The 13811-nt window shown below is 48.3% G+C and overlaps 1 protein-coding gene across 1 annotated transcript in view; it reads right to left on the bottom strand.

Moving 5' to 3' along the window:
* Positions 1–13811, bottom strand: part of TRAPPC12 (trafficking protein particle complex subunit 12) — a 77355-nt gene that overhangs the window by 48485 nt on the left and 15059 nt on the right. The window contains exons 5-6 of the mRNA XM_048498139.1: positions 9785–9898; positions 7278–7416 (exon numbers count right to left, since the gene is read on the bottom strand). Coding sequence (XP_048354096.1) covers positions 7278–7416; positions 9785–9898 — 253 coding nt within the window. The remainder of the gene's footprint in view (positions 1–7277; positions 7417–9784; positions 9899–13811) is intronic.

Here is a 13811-nt window from a genome sequence, read left to right as displayed (position 1 = left end):
GATTACAGAGAATAGGTGTTAAAAACTCTCTTCCTTCAAGTTGTAGTCCTGGGTAATGCCATTTCAGATCACAATTCTTCTTTCTGAACTACAATAAGAATGTGCAAATGCTAGGACCATTTACTGTTGATATAATTATTCACTTATGAGTATCGTGTATTTTCCTTCATGAAATGCATTCGTGATTGAAATACAGGACTTAATTAAGTTGTGCTTCTCTTTCAAGAACAACGGCTGAATGTCTTGTTACATGCCAACGTTCTCCTAAGTATAGCCACTGTGGGCTCACTGGATGGAATTCTGGATTGAATAGGTAACCAAGATGCTACGTCCCTTTTACATTACATGTTTTCTCCCTGCAGGCTGTTAAAAGATCAAACTAATTTAAAGGTTGCAGACCTGTGATTCTTAGTCCAGGGTACATACATAATTAAAAATAAGGGACACAGTTGTAGTCATTGCAGCCCGGTCGTCAGCGTGGAAGGCAGGGCAGCGGAGATAACATCTGGTGGAGATCGTCAGCAGTGGCGGAGACGAGGAGGTCCGTGTTCCTAGCGAGAGTCTCAGGTCTGCCCAGGTTCCTGGCACCTCCCTTTATTGTTACTCTATCAGTGTAGGAGGAGGGACCCGGGGAGTTCAGGCAGGAAGCTGAGTATGGAGATAAATACATGTGATACATGATCTCATCAGGCGCTACGTCTTGAGGAGAGGAAAGGCGTCACAGCGTCTGAAATCCAATCCTCACCTGGGGGAGGCAAGACCATTGTCCCTAAGCCCGGTGATTGAGGCAGACAGTTCATGACCGTTGACTCATGGGGGGGGATGAGGAGTGGGGAGTGCTTGGTGCGACCCGGCAAAGGCAGTAGGTCCGTTAGCGTCCCAACGTTTCTACCACGGGCTGCTTTGGAGTGCGACAGTGCATTACTACATCTCCTCCTTTTACATTTTAGAAAAGGGGGGGCAGAGAATGCTGAAGAGGCGATTTAAAGCTGGGCAGCATTGTCTCCCTCCGGCCCGTTTGTAAGCCAAGCTGATCAAGCTGCCAGTATATGCGATTAGAAACTTAGTTTAAGTGGGGAAATTGAGGGGAGCTTCCACCACGCATTGCAAAACCCAATAAACCGTGAAACGAAAACAAGATCCGATAGCAGAGGCATACAATTAAACCAATGCAAGAGCTATACAATGGCATTTCAATCATCCCCGGTAATATTAAGCTTCAGAGGGCTGACCACTGACAAAAGTGAACATAATATTTCAGATTAGATACAACTTCTTGCAGCTCACGTAATCAATTGGAAATCATCAGGAAGATTAAAACAACACATATTATGTACATTCTCACCAGGGCATCCAGGGCAATGAGGGTGGAGTTGGTGGACTTCGCAAGGGCACAGGCCAGCTGGCCAATAGTACAGGAAATAAGTCCGGGGGCTCCCACAAGGGGCGCCCGAGGCAGACTCGCTTTGGAGGCATGGGTCGACAGGAGGATTGGCGGGCCGGAGGCGTGGCCGGCGGCGTCCGGGCTCCTGAAGATGAAACCTGGGGTAGGATGATGATGGCGGTAGCAGAGTCCGGCAGATAGACAGGCGGAAATGCAGTAATAGCGAATAACATAACTTCAAAAATTGGAGCATGCAATAAATTTAAACAATAAAACATGCTTAGCGTTGCAAGTTCGGTGATTCTTGCGAGCAAGGTTGTGAAAGAAGGCGTGTTCCGATAATATTCAAGTGGCTGAAAGCATTTGAGGAGGTTCAAGGGTTAACCTATCAGGGATGTTCCCGGCTGTGGTTCAAATTCAACCCGAGGCGATGGGAGAAAAGGAGGATGGCGGTTGTAGATGAGATCCTGCAGGGGTGACCCGATTGTCACGGTGGGGAGTAGTTGTATGAGTAGCTGCTGATGGCTGTAAAATCGCAGTGATAGCATAGGGCTGCAGCTTGGGGTTGCCCAGTCTAGAGGCGAGGTGCGGCTGCTGGGAGTGCCGGGTTGGGATGCTGGATCTTGAATTACGTTCCGATGCTGATTGTAAGTCTGCTGAGGCTATGGGGCGGGGTACTCGGGGGGACCTGTTCCATCTTAGGTGGTGTGGCAGCCGTTTGGCATCGATTCACCGAGCCGGTGGGACATGTCGGGCTGGAATCCATAGAAGGACCTGTAGGGAGGAGAAGGACTGAAGCATACCCTTCCCAGGTTATGGGGGCGGTCCCCGCCAGAGTTCGTCTGGGGAGGCTGGCGGTAGTAGACCTTGGCGTGGGGAGAGGGTCTGACTGCCCTGAAGTGTCTTTCTCACGGGGGTGACCTGTTGCCCTGATGATGTGGGCGAGCAGATTTAGATGATTGATGGTGAAGAGTACTTTTGAAACTGTTTGTTGTATGTGGCCTAAATGGGGCTACACTCCCCTTTCTTTAGTTGTCTGGCTAAAATTTCTTTGAAGTTGCGATTTGCTCTCTCAGCGATTGCTTGCGGTGCTGTTGTAGAAATTCCGTGTGTTAACACGATTCCCCAGTTGGTGCAGAACTGGAGCATGGCATGAGGAAGAGTATCGCGGCGTTGTCCGTTTTAAGCGAGGAGGCCCATGATGGTTATGCATGCAAAGAGGTGCTGGATGGCGTGATTTCAGTGGTGTGGCCCAGAGCGTTGCCAGTAGGTATCTATAGTTACATGTAGGTGCTTCCAGGGGAGCTGGGAGGCAGGGACTAAGGTTCGTCCATTTACCACAAGTCCCCTTGGGGCCCCCTGGGTTTACCAAAGTTGAGGCTGAGCGTGCACGGGCTGTGATGGATTGTGCCTGGTTGAGGAACCACTACAGGATCGGGCGAGTACTTTTGCCCCTGGTGAAGAAATGGAGTGTGACTGGGAAGGGGTCGGAGAAGGGGGTGGAGATGTGGGTAGCGTTGTCTGCGTGCTGGTTCCCCTGGCTGAGGGAGCCTGAAGGCGTGTGGCTGCGCCTTATGGCCCCTGAGGTACTGAGGTTCTGGATGCTAGTAGGTTCCGTAATGTCAGGAAGAGACTCATGAGGTTTTGAAGTCGATTGGGGGCCACGTAGGCTCCGGGTAGGTGGAGCGTCCACGATCTCGCCCGCATTATTGAGAATCGACCAGAAAGGTTGAAGGGTTGGGGAAAGTTTGAAAGGCCAGAGAATGGCCCATGGCCGAGATTCGCTCCGTTGGCGGAGAGCTTGGGCGGCGTGTAAAAGCGGTCTACCATTGACCATGTTGTTGAAATGCAATGGCGGCAGCTTGCCCCGGTCGAGATGGTGGGGAAGCCTTGGAGTCAGAGGCGGGAGGCATGCTAAAGGCAAGCGGGGCAGGGTAGAAGTGGAGAGTGGCGGGTCACAGGGGGAGGTGGAAGAGGATCTCCCCACGAGAGTACCTACAGGAGCCAGCTGGAGGGGTGAGAAGCGTTCAAGAGATGCTGGAATTCTGTTCTGTTTAGAGAGCGATTTTTTTTAGGGGGTCCCATCCCACCATTACCAGAGTGTGCTGGCCCTTGGTTGATGAGATCTGCATTAAAGCTGGCCGAGGGTGGAGGTACTGCGGGCACATGAGGTAGGTAGAGCCATTGCGACCAAGAAGGTTTGTGGCGACCGTGATGTACCCTAGGACTCGGTTGAGGAGAGGGTGTTCAAGAGGAAGAGGGAGAGGTTGATCCTTGGGGGACCCGGTGATCCACCCATGTGCGGGCTAGGACCTCCCTTACTGCCTGAAAAGCGTCCTGTGCTTTTGGGTGAGTTGGATCCCTGTCCCTGGATTTTCTTGGCCAGAGTAAGCGAAAACAGGGGGGCTGAGCAAGGAAGGTGGTGTGAGGGCAAGAAGGGGCGGACCCAGTTGAGGGTTCCGAGCAGCTGCAACTGGAGGAGCGTGGTGTCTGGATTTGTATCTCTGGTATGACAGAGAGTAGGAGTGGAGGAGTTTATGCCCCAAGATACAAGAAATGGTTAGTTCTTCTGCACCTTTCGGGCGATGGCAGAGCCTGACTGTTTTAGCGTGCAGAAGCCAGCTGGCGTTACCCACTTGCGAGGGAGATGGTCGGTCACGGCTACTAGGATATCATCCATGTAATGGATGACTATAGCTCGAAGCTTTAGTAGCAGCAGAACTAGAGGCGTGATGAAAGAGGCGACATAAGATTGGGGCTGTTGAGCATTCCTATGAGACGGAACTTTCCATTGGTATCTGTACGTGGGCTGCTGATGAATTAAGCACCGGCACCGTGAAAATGAAATATTTTCGGTCTTAGGAGAGGGAATACAAAAAGAAACAATCCTTCAGGTCAACAACCAGGCCTGGTAGTCCGAGGGATAAGGTTGGGGTGGGTAAGCCTTACGCATTGAAAGAGGGCCCATGGGCCGGATGCAGGCATTACTGCTCTGAGATCCTGTAGCAATTGCCATCGGCCTACTCTTCTTTTATTACAAAAGAACAGGTGTGTTCCATGGCGATGTTGAGGTCTCAATGTGGCCCTTGACCCAGCTGCTCCTCCCGCGAGCTGGTGCATGGCAGTCAATAATTTCTCTCCTGAGCAGTGGCCACTGTTCTGCCCAGGGGTCGCCGTGGTGCATTGAGGGGAGGAGCAGTGAAGCGAGGCCTCGTCTGAGCTCATGCTTAATGGGAGAGCGATGGTTACCCGCCAGTTCTGAGGGGAGCTTCGGTGTGGCCTGCTCCCCTTCCTCCCTTCCGGGTGCCCAAATGGCCCCAGCCGGCCACTGATCAGGCCGCCCGGTCCCTGCCAGCTGATAGCCGTGCGAGGCTCCCCGCACCTAGGGTTCCACCTGAGCCTCTAGCTGTGTAGGTGGGGCGGGGATGCTCTTTAGGCGTAGGAGCCCGCAGCGTGCGGCTGCCCTCGTGAGGAAAAGGCCCGTTCCTGGGATGCCGCCCACATTGGGGTGTCTGCTTGAAGACTCGGGCGGCGAGGTCAGTGCCTACAATAAGGGATGGTTGTTTAGGGGTGGAAGGAGAGGCTGGAGGAGGGACCTCCTGGTCTTCTCCCCTTGGGGAGGAACCCAGTGCGAGTTGTAGAGCCCCTACTGGGCAGCCTGCAATCTTTACTGGAAGATGTCGGACTGGTGGCAATTGAAACATCTGCCCACCGAGGGCTGTTTTCTAGCAATGGAGGGCAGCGGTCCAGGAGGTCAGCGTGGTGGGCGAGGACCCGATATCCTGGCAAAGCCTCTGCTTATGTCGGCCAGTTCAGGGTTCTTACCCTAAGCCTTAGCGATTGCTACGACGCACTCAGCAGGCGTTCTCTTTGGCAAAGGCTTAAGGAGTTCGCCCTGAGCCTCCTGCGTTATCAACCTGCCTCTTGAGAGCTTCCTGGAGCCTGCTCACAAAACTCGACATGGGGTTCTTGGGGTTTTGCGGATGGTGCGGAGAGAAGCTCTGTGAGCTGGCCAGGAGTAGGGACCCCTGACAAGCATATAGCGCACTCAGAGGCGACCCGTGGGGTGGCTTCAGGCAGGACAATCTGATTGTTGGGGTTACTGAAGGCAGCCGGCCATTAAAAGTTGTGCTGGTGTAGAGGCGCTTGGGAGGCGATTGCCCTGCTAAGGCATTGCTGGTGAACTTCTGGCTCTCCCAGATCACAAATTGTGCAGGGCTCAGGGCATCACCGCGGAAGGTGGTCTTCCAGTCGTCGGAACCATTAGGTGACTCCTCGCGACTGCGAGCATGCTTCTCACATAGGGGCTGGTGACTCCCGTCCCTTGCTGGAGCTTCGGTGAGGATATTATAGCTTTCAAGGGGATTTTCGACAACCCTTGAACTATGCCATCCCTCCCCTACATTTATCTGTGAAGTGGGCCAGGCACAATGCAAGGACTCGGCATCGTCTTCCGTCAAGGGTTTCTCTTTCTTCTGCAGATCGTGGCTATCGCTCTCGCAGTTTTTGAAAACCAGCGCCATTCTGCACGATGGCTGGCGGAGTGCAGCGGCTCGAGGAAAATGAAGCGGAGCAGGGGAGGCTGACTGAGAACGTGGAGAATTGGAATGGCCGAAGAGGAGCAAGGGGGGCAGAAGGAGGACAGAAGTCCAATTTAGTGGATGAAAAATACGGGTTGAAATTGAAGGTGAAAAGGTCGAAAGGAGGGCTGACCTACAGCAAAGGGAGCCATAGGTCTGCAGGCTGATGGCTGACATAACATTGTCTCCGTCGGTAACAGCGACATCGGCCCGCGAGGCTCTAATGAAAGTGCGCCCGATGTTTTCCCAGTCCTTAAGATTCAATGTCCCCCCCCTCTGGGTACCATGGACACTGAGCTTCAATCTCCTCAACCAATTTGCGCAGCTCCCTTCTTTTACGGGGACCCTGCATTTAGCTAATGCTTTCAGTTAGATCAGGCGTGCTTGTCCATAAACCTGCTTTTGCAAGCTCCCATACTCACCGGTGTTCCGTCGGACGAGAGAGTGTCCTAGGGCCAGCGTGTCTCTGGATCGCGCCCGATCAGGCAAAGGCGATACCGAAGGTGGTCCCCTGGTCATGATCCAGCGGACTTACCGGTATCGCGGACCCCTTCCCCAGGCGACGGTGAGCAGGGTGGAGGTTCGAAGGATTCCCGGGTTTGCGGCACCAGCATGTGGTGACCACCTTGGTCAAGCGTAAAGAAACGAGCGAGGCGGAGATAACATCTGGTGGAGATACGCCAGCAGCGGGGAGACGGTCCGTGTTCCTAGCGAGTCTCTCCGTCTGCGGTTCCCTGGCACCTTTATTACTCTCTCCGGCGTGTAGGAGGAGGGACCCGGGGGGAGTTCCGGAAGCGGAGGCGGAGGGTGGAGATCATCATGTGATGCATGATGATCTCATCTGGCTACGATCTTGAGGAGAAGGGCGTCTCGCGTCTGAGCCTAATCCTCACCTGGGGCAAGACCATTGTCCCTCATGATGATTGAGCCAGACAGTTCATGACCGATGACTCATGGGGGGGGATAGAATTAGAGTGCGGAATGCGACCCGGTGAGCCCATTAAGTCCCGTTGGCGTCTAGCGTTCTACTGCAGCTGCTGGGTCGGCAGTGCATTACTACACACAGTCCAAAAGTTCTACACAGAGTTACTCTAATTTAAGTCCACTGAAATTAATGGGCTTAGACTGGAGTAACTCTCCACAGGATTGCATTGTTCCACTCACACATATCAACTGGAAGATCTAAGTATGATTTTTTCCACTGAAATAAATGGGATCAAAATATTCTTTACTGTGGCTCCAATATGCCCACGTTACCAATACTGCCAATGACAACATCATCAACAACAAAAAATACTTTTAACAAAGTTTACCTTTTCGTCCTGGGTAAACATGGGGATAATATTCATAATAGAGATCAGGCTGATCTAGGTTTCCAAATGGTTCAAATTCCATTTCAGCATTTTGGAAGAGTCCCAGCTTCACCAAAAGTGCCAATCTTACGAACCAGAGCTTAAAAGAGGAAAAAAAGTTTTACATTCTTCTTCTACTGTCAAGAACAAACAAAACTAAATTACTATCAGTTTCATTAATGGATAAAACAACAACTAAGATATATTCAGTGATCTGTATGGGACAGTGAACTTAAAGCAGTTTTGCTAATTGAACAAAACCAAAAAAGGCTACATTTCCAGAGATGGCTCCACTTTACTCTCTATAACTGAACATCGTAACTAGCATTACATAATTATCATGGCTATCTTTGCATCAAAGTTTATTATCTGATTTCAAAATACATTTCTTTAGGTAGCATTATTATATCACATATGAACCTTTATATCTTTAGTTATTTACAATGAAAAGCAGTCAAAAGAGATTCAGAATTCCACATTTTTAGGATTCTCAAAGTCCAATTTACACTGTCATTACAAAACATCTTTACGCCTTTGGCATTCAACAATATTTAATTACGATTACTTCGAAGGACCATCAACATAAATGAGACCTAAAATGCTCCTAAACAGTATCACAGCAGAACATACTTTAAAGTGAAATCTAGGTATACATGTTTGCACTTACTGTTGCTATAATATAGTTTGCCACACTAGAACAAGGGTAGGCAATAAGCCATCTTTCCTAGCATCACAGTGAACCCCACGGATTTCTGTTTCAACATCAATATCTCAGGTTTTATACCAGTTTAGTACATTTGTGAATGAAACCAGTGGTATTTTAAATATCTAGATTCAGACCATTCCACTTAGACTTGTTATTTTGTAATAGCTTTACCACTCCCTAGTTTCTGCCAGAACATCCTGTCTCACTGATAGCAACTTTAGTTTGCTCACTTATTACTGTCTTCATGATTACTTCTTGTATCTTAACTTGTTAGACTTAATAAAAATAGTATTTTTAAAAGGGCATCTGTGCGTTGGTTTTAATCTCTTAAAGGTGTGGATTCTACCCAGCATCTGGACATAGCCCAACCACCTTAGCGGAGGGAAGGGAGGGGGAGGGAGGGGTGGCATGCAAGAGAGGGAGTAAGGGATGGCATGCAAGGAAGGGGAGGGAAGGGGGCCCATCATCTGGACCTGGCCCACCCACCCTAGCAGAGGGAGAGGGAAGGGAGGGAGGAGGAGGGGTGGCATGCAAGGGAAGAGGAGTGAGGGAGGGGAGAGAGGGAGGGGTGGCATGCAAGGGAAGGGAGGGAAGGGGTGGCATGCAAGGGAAGGGTGGAATGCAAAGGAGGGGAGGGTGCCCAGCATCTGGACCTGGACCACCCACCCTAGCGGAGGGAGGGAGAGGGAGGAGTGGCATGCAAGGGAAGGGGATGGCATGCAAGGGAGGGACGGGAGGAGTTCCTGCTGTTCTGAGGGGAGATCACAGGAAAAATATTTGGGGAGACATGGGCTGAAGATGAAAGAGGAAGGAGGGAAGTTTTATTCCACTAACGGAAATGCCTGTTATTTGCATAACTAATTGACAGGATTCAACTCAAAGGCTTTAGTCACAGCTCTCACAGTTATAATACACTTTTGAATACAAAGACAGTAATCAGAATAAATTAGGGACAACCTCAACATAACCACACATTGGAAATTACCAGTCCCATCTCCTGAGAACTTTATATTGGATGGATGAAATCTGTTGCCCAATAGTTGGCTAATGTCCACCCTATTCACACATGTTAGAGTGCACCTTTCCTATGAGGAGAGGCTAAAGCCTCCAAGACTTTTCAGTTTAGAAAGAAAGATGACTGAAGGGGGACATGAGAAAGATTTATAAAATTATGCATGTGGTTGGAGAAAGTATTTAGAAAGAACATTTCATCCCTTTCCCGTAGTATTAGAACTGAGGGAGAAATTAAGTTGATGGGCAATGAGTTTAGAACAGACAAAAGGAAATATTTATTCAATGAGTAATTAAACTGCAGAACTCATTGCCAATGGATGTAGTGATGACCACAAACATGGATGGCTGTAAACGGAACATAGGTTCGCCAATGGCTATAAGCAATTGTGTCAAAGAGATCCTCCACAGTCAGAGGCAGTAAACCTCTGGATACCAGCCCTGGGAGAAATCACGAGGCTTGAAGACCTTGGCCTCTATGCTGGGCAAAACAGACTGCTGGACTAGATGGGAGTGCAGGTCTGGTGCAAAAAGGCTCTTCATATGTTCTTAAGTTCTGCGTAAGCAGAATACATAAACTAGTCATAAGAAACACGCTTGTACTACATTTCTAACAGGATCCATGAAAAATTACCCAATCCTGCTCTGAAGTGCAAATTCAGGAAATGAAGGCAAATGCAGGCTCGCCATGATACACATCTTATCTGTAAAGTTATAGTCACACGTCTGCCTAATTGAAAGACAACCTTACCTGCAGTGAGTCTGTCGTATGACTTGTGGGGAGGCCACTTTTGCTGTAGCCTTGGCCATGGGCAGTTAAAAGTCGTCCACATAAGTCAACTGCAGCTCTCCAGTTTTTGCTGCTCTGTGGAGAAGCGGGGGGAGGGGGGGGGAGAACAGGCTAAGAAACAAATTCAGATGCTTATGACTTGAAGCTGCTTATTTGGCTCGAAGCAGCTACAGCTAACCATTAGTAACAATGACAAGGTCAGTAAAGCTGGCCAGTAGGAAGTGGAATGTCATTTGTCAAAGCTGCTTGTATAATTAGGCAAAAAGTCCAGCCAGGCATGACTCACAATTTACAATTAGAAGATTGCTAGTGGAAAAGCATATACCATCTATTATGACAGGCCAGTGAATGTTCCATTCAGAAAGTGTGAACCGTTTTTCACCCATCTGAACTGCACAACTTTTGGCTGTGGGAAGGACTCCTGCCTATTTGATCTCCAAACAACATCGCCGTTACATTCTGCCTGAGACGCGCTTGCGTACCTATTAGTTTTGAATCATTCAATAGGATTTAATTGAAAAAAAATATAACTGGGTCAAAATAATTGGTTTCAGCGAATATAAGATTTGAAACAGCCAGCTGCACAGATGCATTTTTTTTCCAGAACAATCTAAAACCAGATAAGCTTCCCTGAAAAAACACGCCCGGGCTGGTTCACAAGAGGAACAGAACAGAGAAGTCAGAGACAGAAGTTAAGAGAAAAAATATTCTACTGGCCTTTCCCAAACTCAGGACTATATTCAGATGTCACAGACAAACAGAGGTTTCTGTGACAGGTACAAACACAGTTTATGAGGCAAAATAATAATCCCCCAGTAAATTTTGTAGATATATTATAGAATAACCCAGTTTCTGGTTTTGTTTTTTTATTGTTTTTTGCGAAAACTGGAAGTTTGTAAACTGGGAGTCAGTTGGGGGGTAGAAGGAGAATGTATTACTGACAGTGGTTCCCAAGTTTCCTCAGACCATACCTTAACTGGAATAATGTCCCACACTCTAACTGTGTTAATTATGCCCCCCTGCATCCACACACTTCTGCAAAAGGTGGCTTGGTTTTCTGTATGCTTTGCCACTGAAACGGTCTGCAAGATATATGGAAGGTGTATTTACAGGTATCCTAAGAACTGATTAGAGGAACCAGAAAACACTTTCAGACTCTAACTCTTGAAGAACATCCATTGAATTTCAAACGAGAATTAAAGACTCCTATAAACCAATGCTAAGCTTTAGGTCACTGAATACTTTTTTCCAGGTACTATCGCACAGGAATAATTCAGAAAGCATTGAAAGCAAGGCTAGAATTAGCAGCATGCTGAACTGATCACCGTTTTTCTTACAAAATAGTACAGAAACAAAACCCCAGTTGTAACTAGCTCAAAATTTCAAAAACCAGGGACATGGCAAAAATAGGATGTTCTGAAACATAGCATACTGGCTAAGTTCCATGCACATTTCTCTTTATTTCAAGAATGTCAAATTTCTTTCTGTAAATGTACAACAGGCATCCATCATATAACTCCTCCTGGACTGCTCTTTGAGCACAGGCAGCAGGGCAGTCTTAAATCATGATGGGTGAAGTCCCAGTTCCGCTGAGCTTGCGGGCTGAATGCCTCCTACTATAGTGGAAGAAGACTATTATGTTCTTCATTTGTTCAGAATATAGTGTCATGACATTTCTTAAAGGTTACAAGGGAACTAGTGCACCAGCTGTCTAATGAAGGTTTCTGAGGAGGTAAAAGACACTTCTGGAAGAGTAACCAGAAAAAAGACACCCAAAGTGTTTCCGCGTAACCTTAGGAGGAATTTGGGAAGATAAACAATAACCTTCCACTTATCCAGTTGCAACAGTAGGTCATGGATTATGCAGTCTTCAGTATTTCAAGTAAAAGAAAACCCTTGTTCTTAGAGATCATGTCTAAAGACAGCAGCACATTGTGATTTTGGTTGACTGGTAACCGAAGCAGAAGGGGAGACTTGAATTCAAATAACTAAGCAACTGTAGCATTTTAGACATGTTTTTCTAAAACAACAGCTCTCGTTTGTTTCCTTGATTTATAGCCACCTTTCTCCCCAATGGAGGTCTCCAAGTGGGTCACATCATTTTACTTTCCTTAGGGTTACCAAGGTTAGATTAGGAAATTCCTGGAAATTTGGGCCTAGGGAATGCAGGATTTAGGCAGTGCGGTGTAATGCTATAGAGTCCACCCTTAGAAGGTGCCATTTTCTCCAGGGAAACAGACCTCTGCCTTGGAAATCAGTTGTAATTCTAGAGTTCCTGTGAGGTAAATTATACTGAGAGTAAGTGACTGGCCCAAGATCACCCAGTAAGCTTCCATGGCAGATTAGGAATTTGGATCTGGATCTTCCAGATCCTAGCCCAGGGGTAGGGAACCTGCGGCTCGAGAGCCGCATGCGGCTCTTCTGCCCTGGCACTGTGGCTCCACGAGCCGAGCCGCCAGCCCCAACCTTGCCCGCCCTGCAGGCAGCAGGGCGGGCGCACCAACTGCCCGCAGTCGGCTGGGCCACGCCGCGGGCTTCCCCTCTCGCCCGCCCCGTTGGAGCGGGGCGGGCACTTTCCCGGCTGCCGGCGAGGCCGAGCCGCCAGCTTCATCCTTGCCCGCCCTGCAGGCAGCAGGGCGAGCGCATCCACAGAATAAAAGGTAAAAAACCCCAATATATATAGTGTTATCCTTCTTTTAAATGTCAAAAATTATTTGCGGCTCCAAGTGTTTTCTTTTCCTGTGGAAAAAGGGTCCAAATGGCTCTTTGAGTGTTAAAGGTTCCCTACCCCTGTCCTAGCCCAACACCATAACTGCTATGCAACTCTGACTAATGCTAAATAGAAAATCTATTTCACATTTGAAAAGCAGTGTGTAATAAGGAGTGAGGCTATTCAAAGGAGAGGGGAAATAAAAAAATCTGTCCCAAGAGCTAAAGTAGCCTCTGGCAGAGAAAAGCACGGAAATGTTTTCCCACAACACAGGAACCAATCAGAGCAGTGCTCTGAGCCAGTCAATATGGACTTTATACTAGGACAGTGATAGCGAACCTTTTAGACTGAGTGCCCAAACTGCAACCCAAAACCCACTTATTTATCGCCAAGTGCCAACACGGCAATTTAACCTGAATACTGAGTTTAGAAAAAAACAGTAGGCTCCGCTCTGCACTTCTCTAGCATCTCTGTCTCCTCTGCCTCTGCCCCCATCTCAGGCAGCCAGTCGAGTCCTCCCTGCTCGTCGCGGTGCGTGCACGTCGTGCCCAGGGGCCCAGACAAGTCTAGATGTGCATGTGGGGAGCGATTTTCTGCCCCCCCATAATGAACTCTGTGCGTGCGTGCCCACAGAGAGGGCTCTGAGAGCCACCTCTGGCACGCGTGCCATAGGTTCGCCAACACTGTACTAGGAAAAGTGAAGATTTGACAGGGGGAGGTTCAGTCAATCAGAATTTGGGGAGGGGGGGTGAGGATTAGAGGTTGAAAGTTGTGAGTAATAGGAAGGTTAGTTTAACAGCCATGTTGTGAGCCGCCTCGAGCCCTTCGGGGATGAGGCAGCCTATAAGTTAAAAAAAAAAAAACAGGCGCAGGAATTTAAAAATCTGTGGAGATATCAGATTTTTGGTTGTTCCCCTATCTTCCAGTGAAAAGAATATACAAAAGTGTTATAGCAGGCCAGCAGAATCTGTTGGATCTAGTGCGTAACTTAGTTGTAGCAGACTGCTGCATTTATAACACTTCCCAGATAATGTTTTCCTTTGGTATATACTGTCAGAAGCACCCATAGCTCCTGATTGATTGCTCATATTTACCAGTTGTACATTTATTTATTAATAAAACTTCATTCTTGTTCAGTTTGAAAAGAAAACCTTGTTTCTGTCAGCTTATCCCATTATCTGTCAGTCATCAAACCCTGGCTTCGGTGGGTTAGTACCCAAGCCCAGATTATATCTGCATCAAATTGGTTTCAATTTCTCACTTAGGAAACCTGATGCA

The sequence above is a fragment of the Sphaerodactylus townsendi genome, linkage group LG01, assembly GCF_021028975.2.
Source record: "Sphaerodactylus townsendi isolate TG3544 linkage group LG01, MPM_Stown_v2.3, whole genome shotgun sequence".
NCBI classification, from domain to species: domain Eukaryota; kingdom Metazoa; phylum Chordata; class Lepidosauria; order Squamata; family Sphaerodactylidae; genus Sphaerodactylus; species Sphaerodactylus townsendi.
The sequence above is the reverse complement of the archived record's forward strand: the minus strand, read 5'-3'. Positions and strand labels throughout refer to the sequence as shown.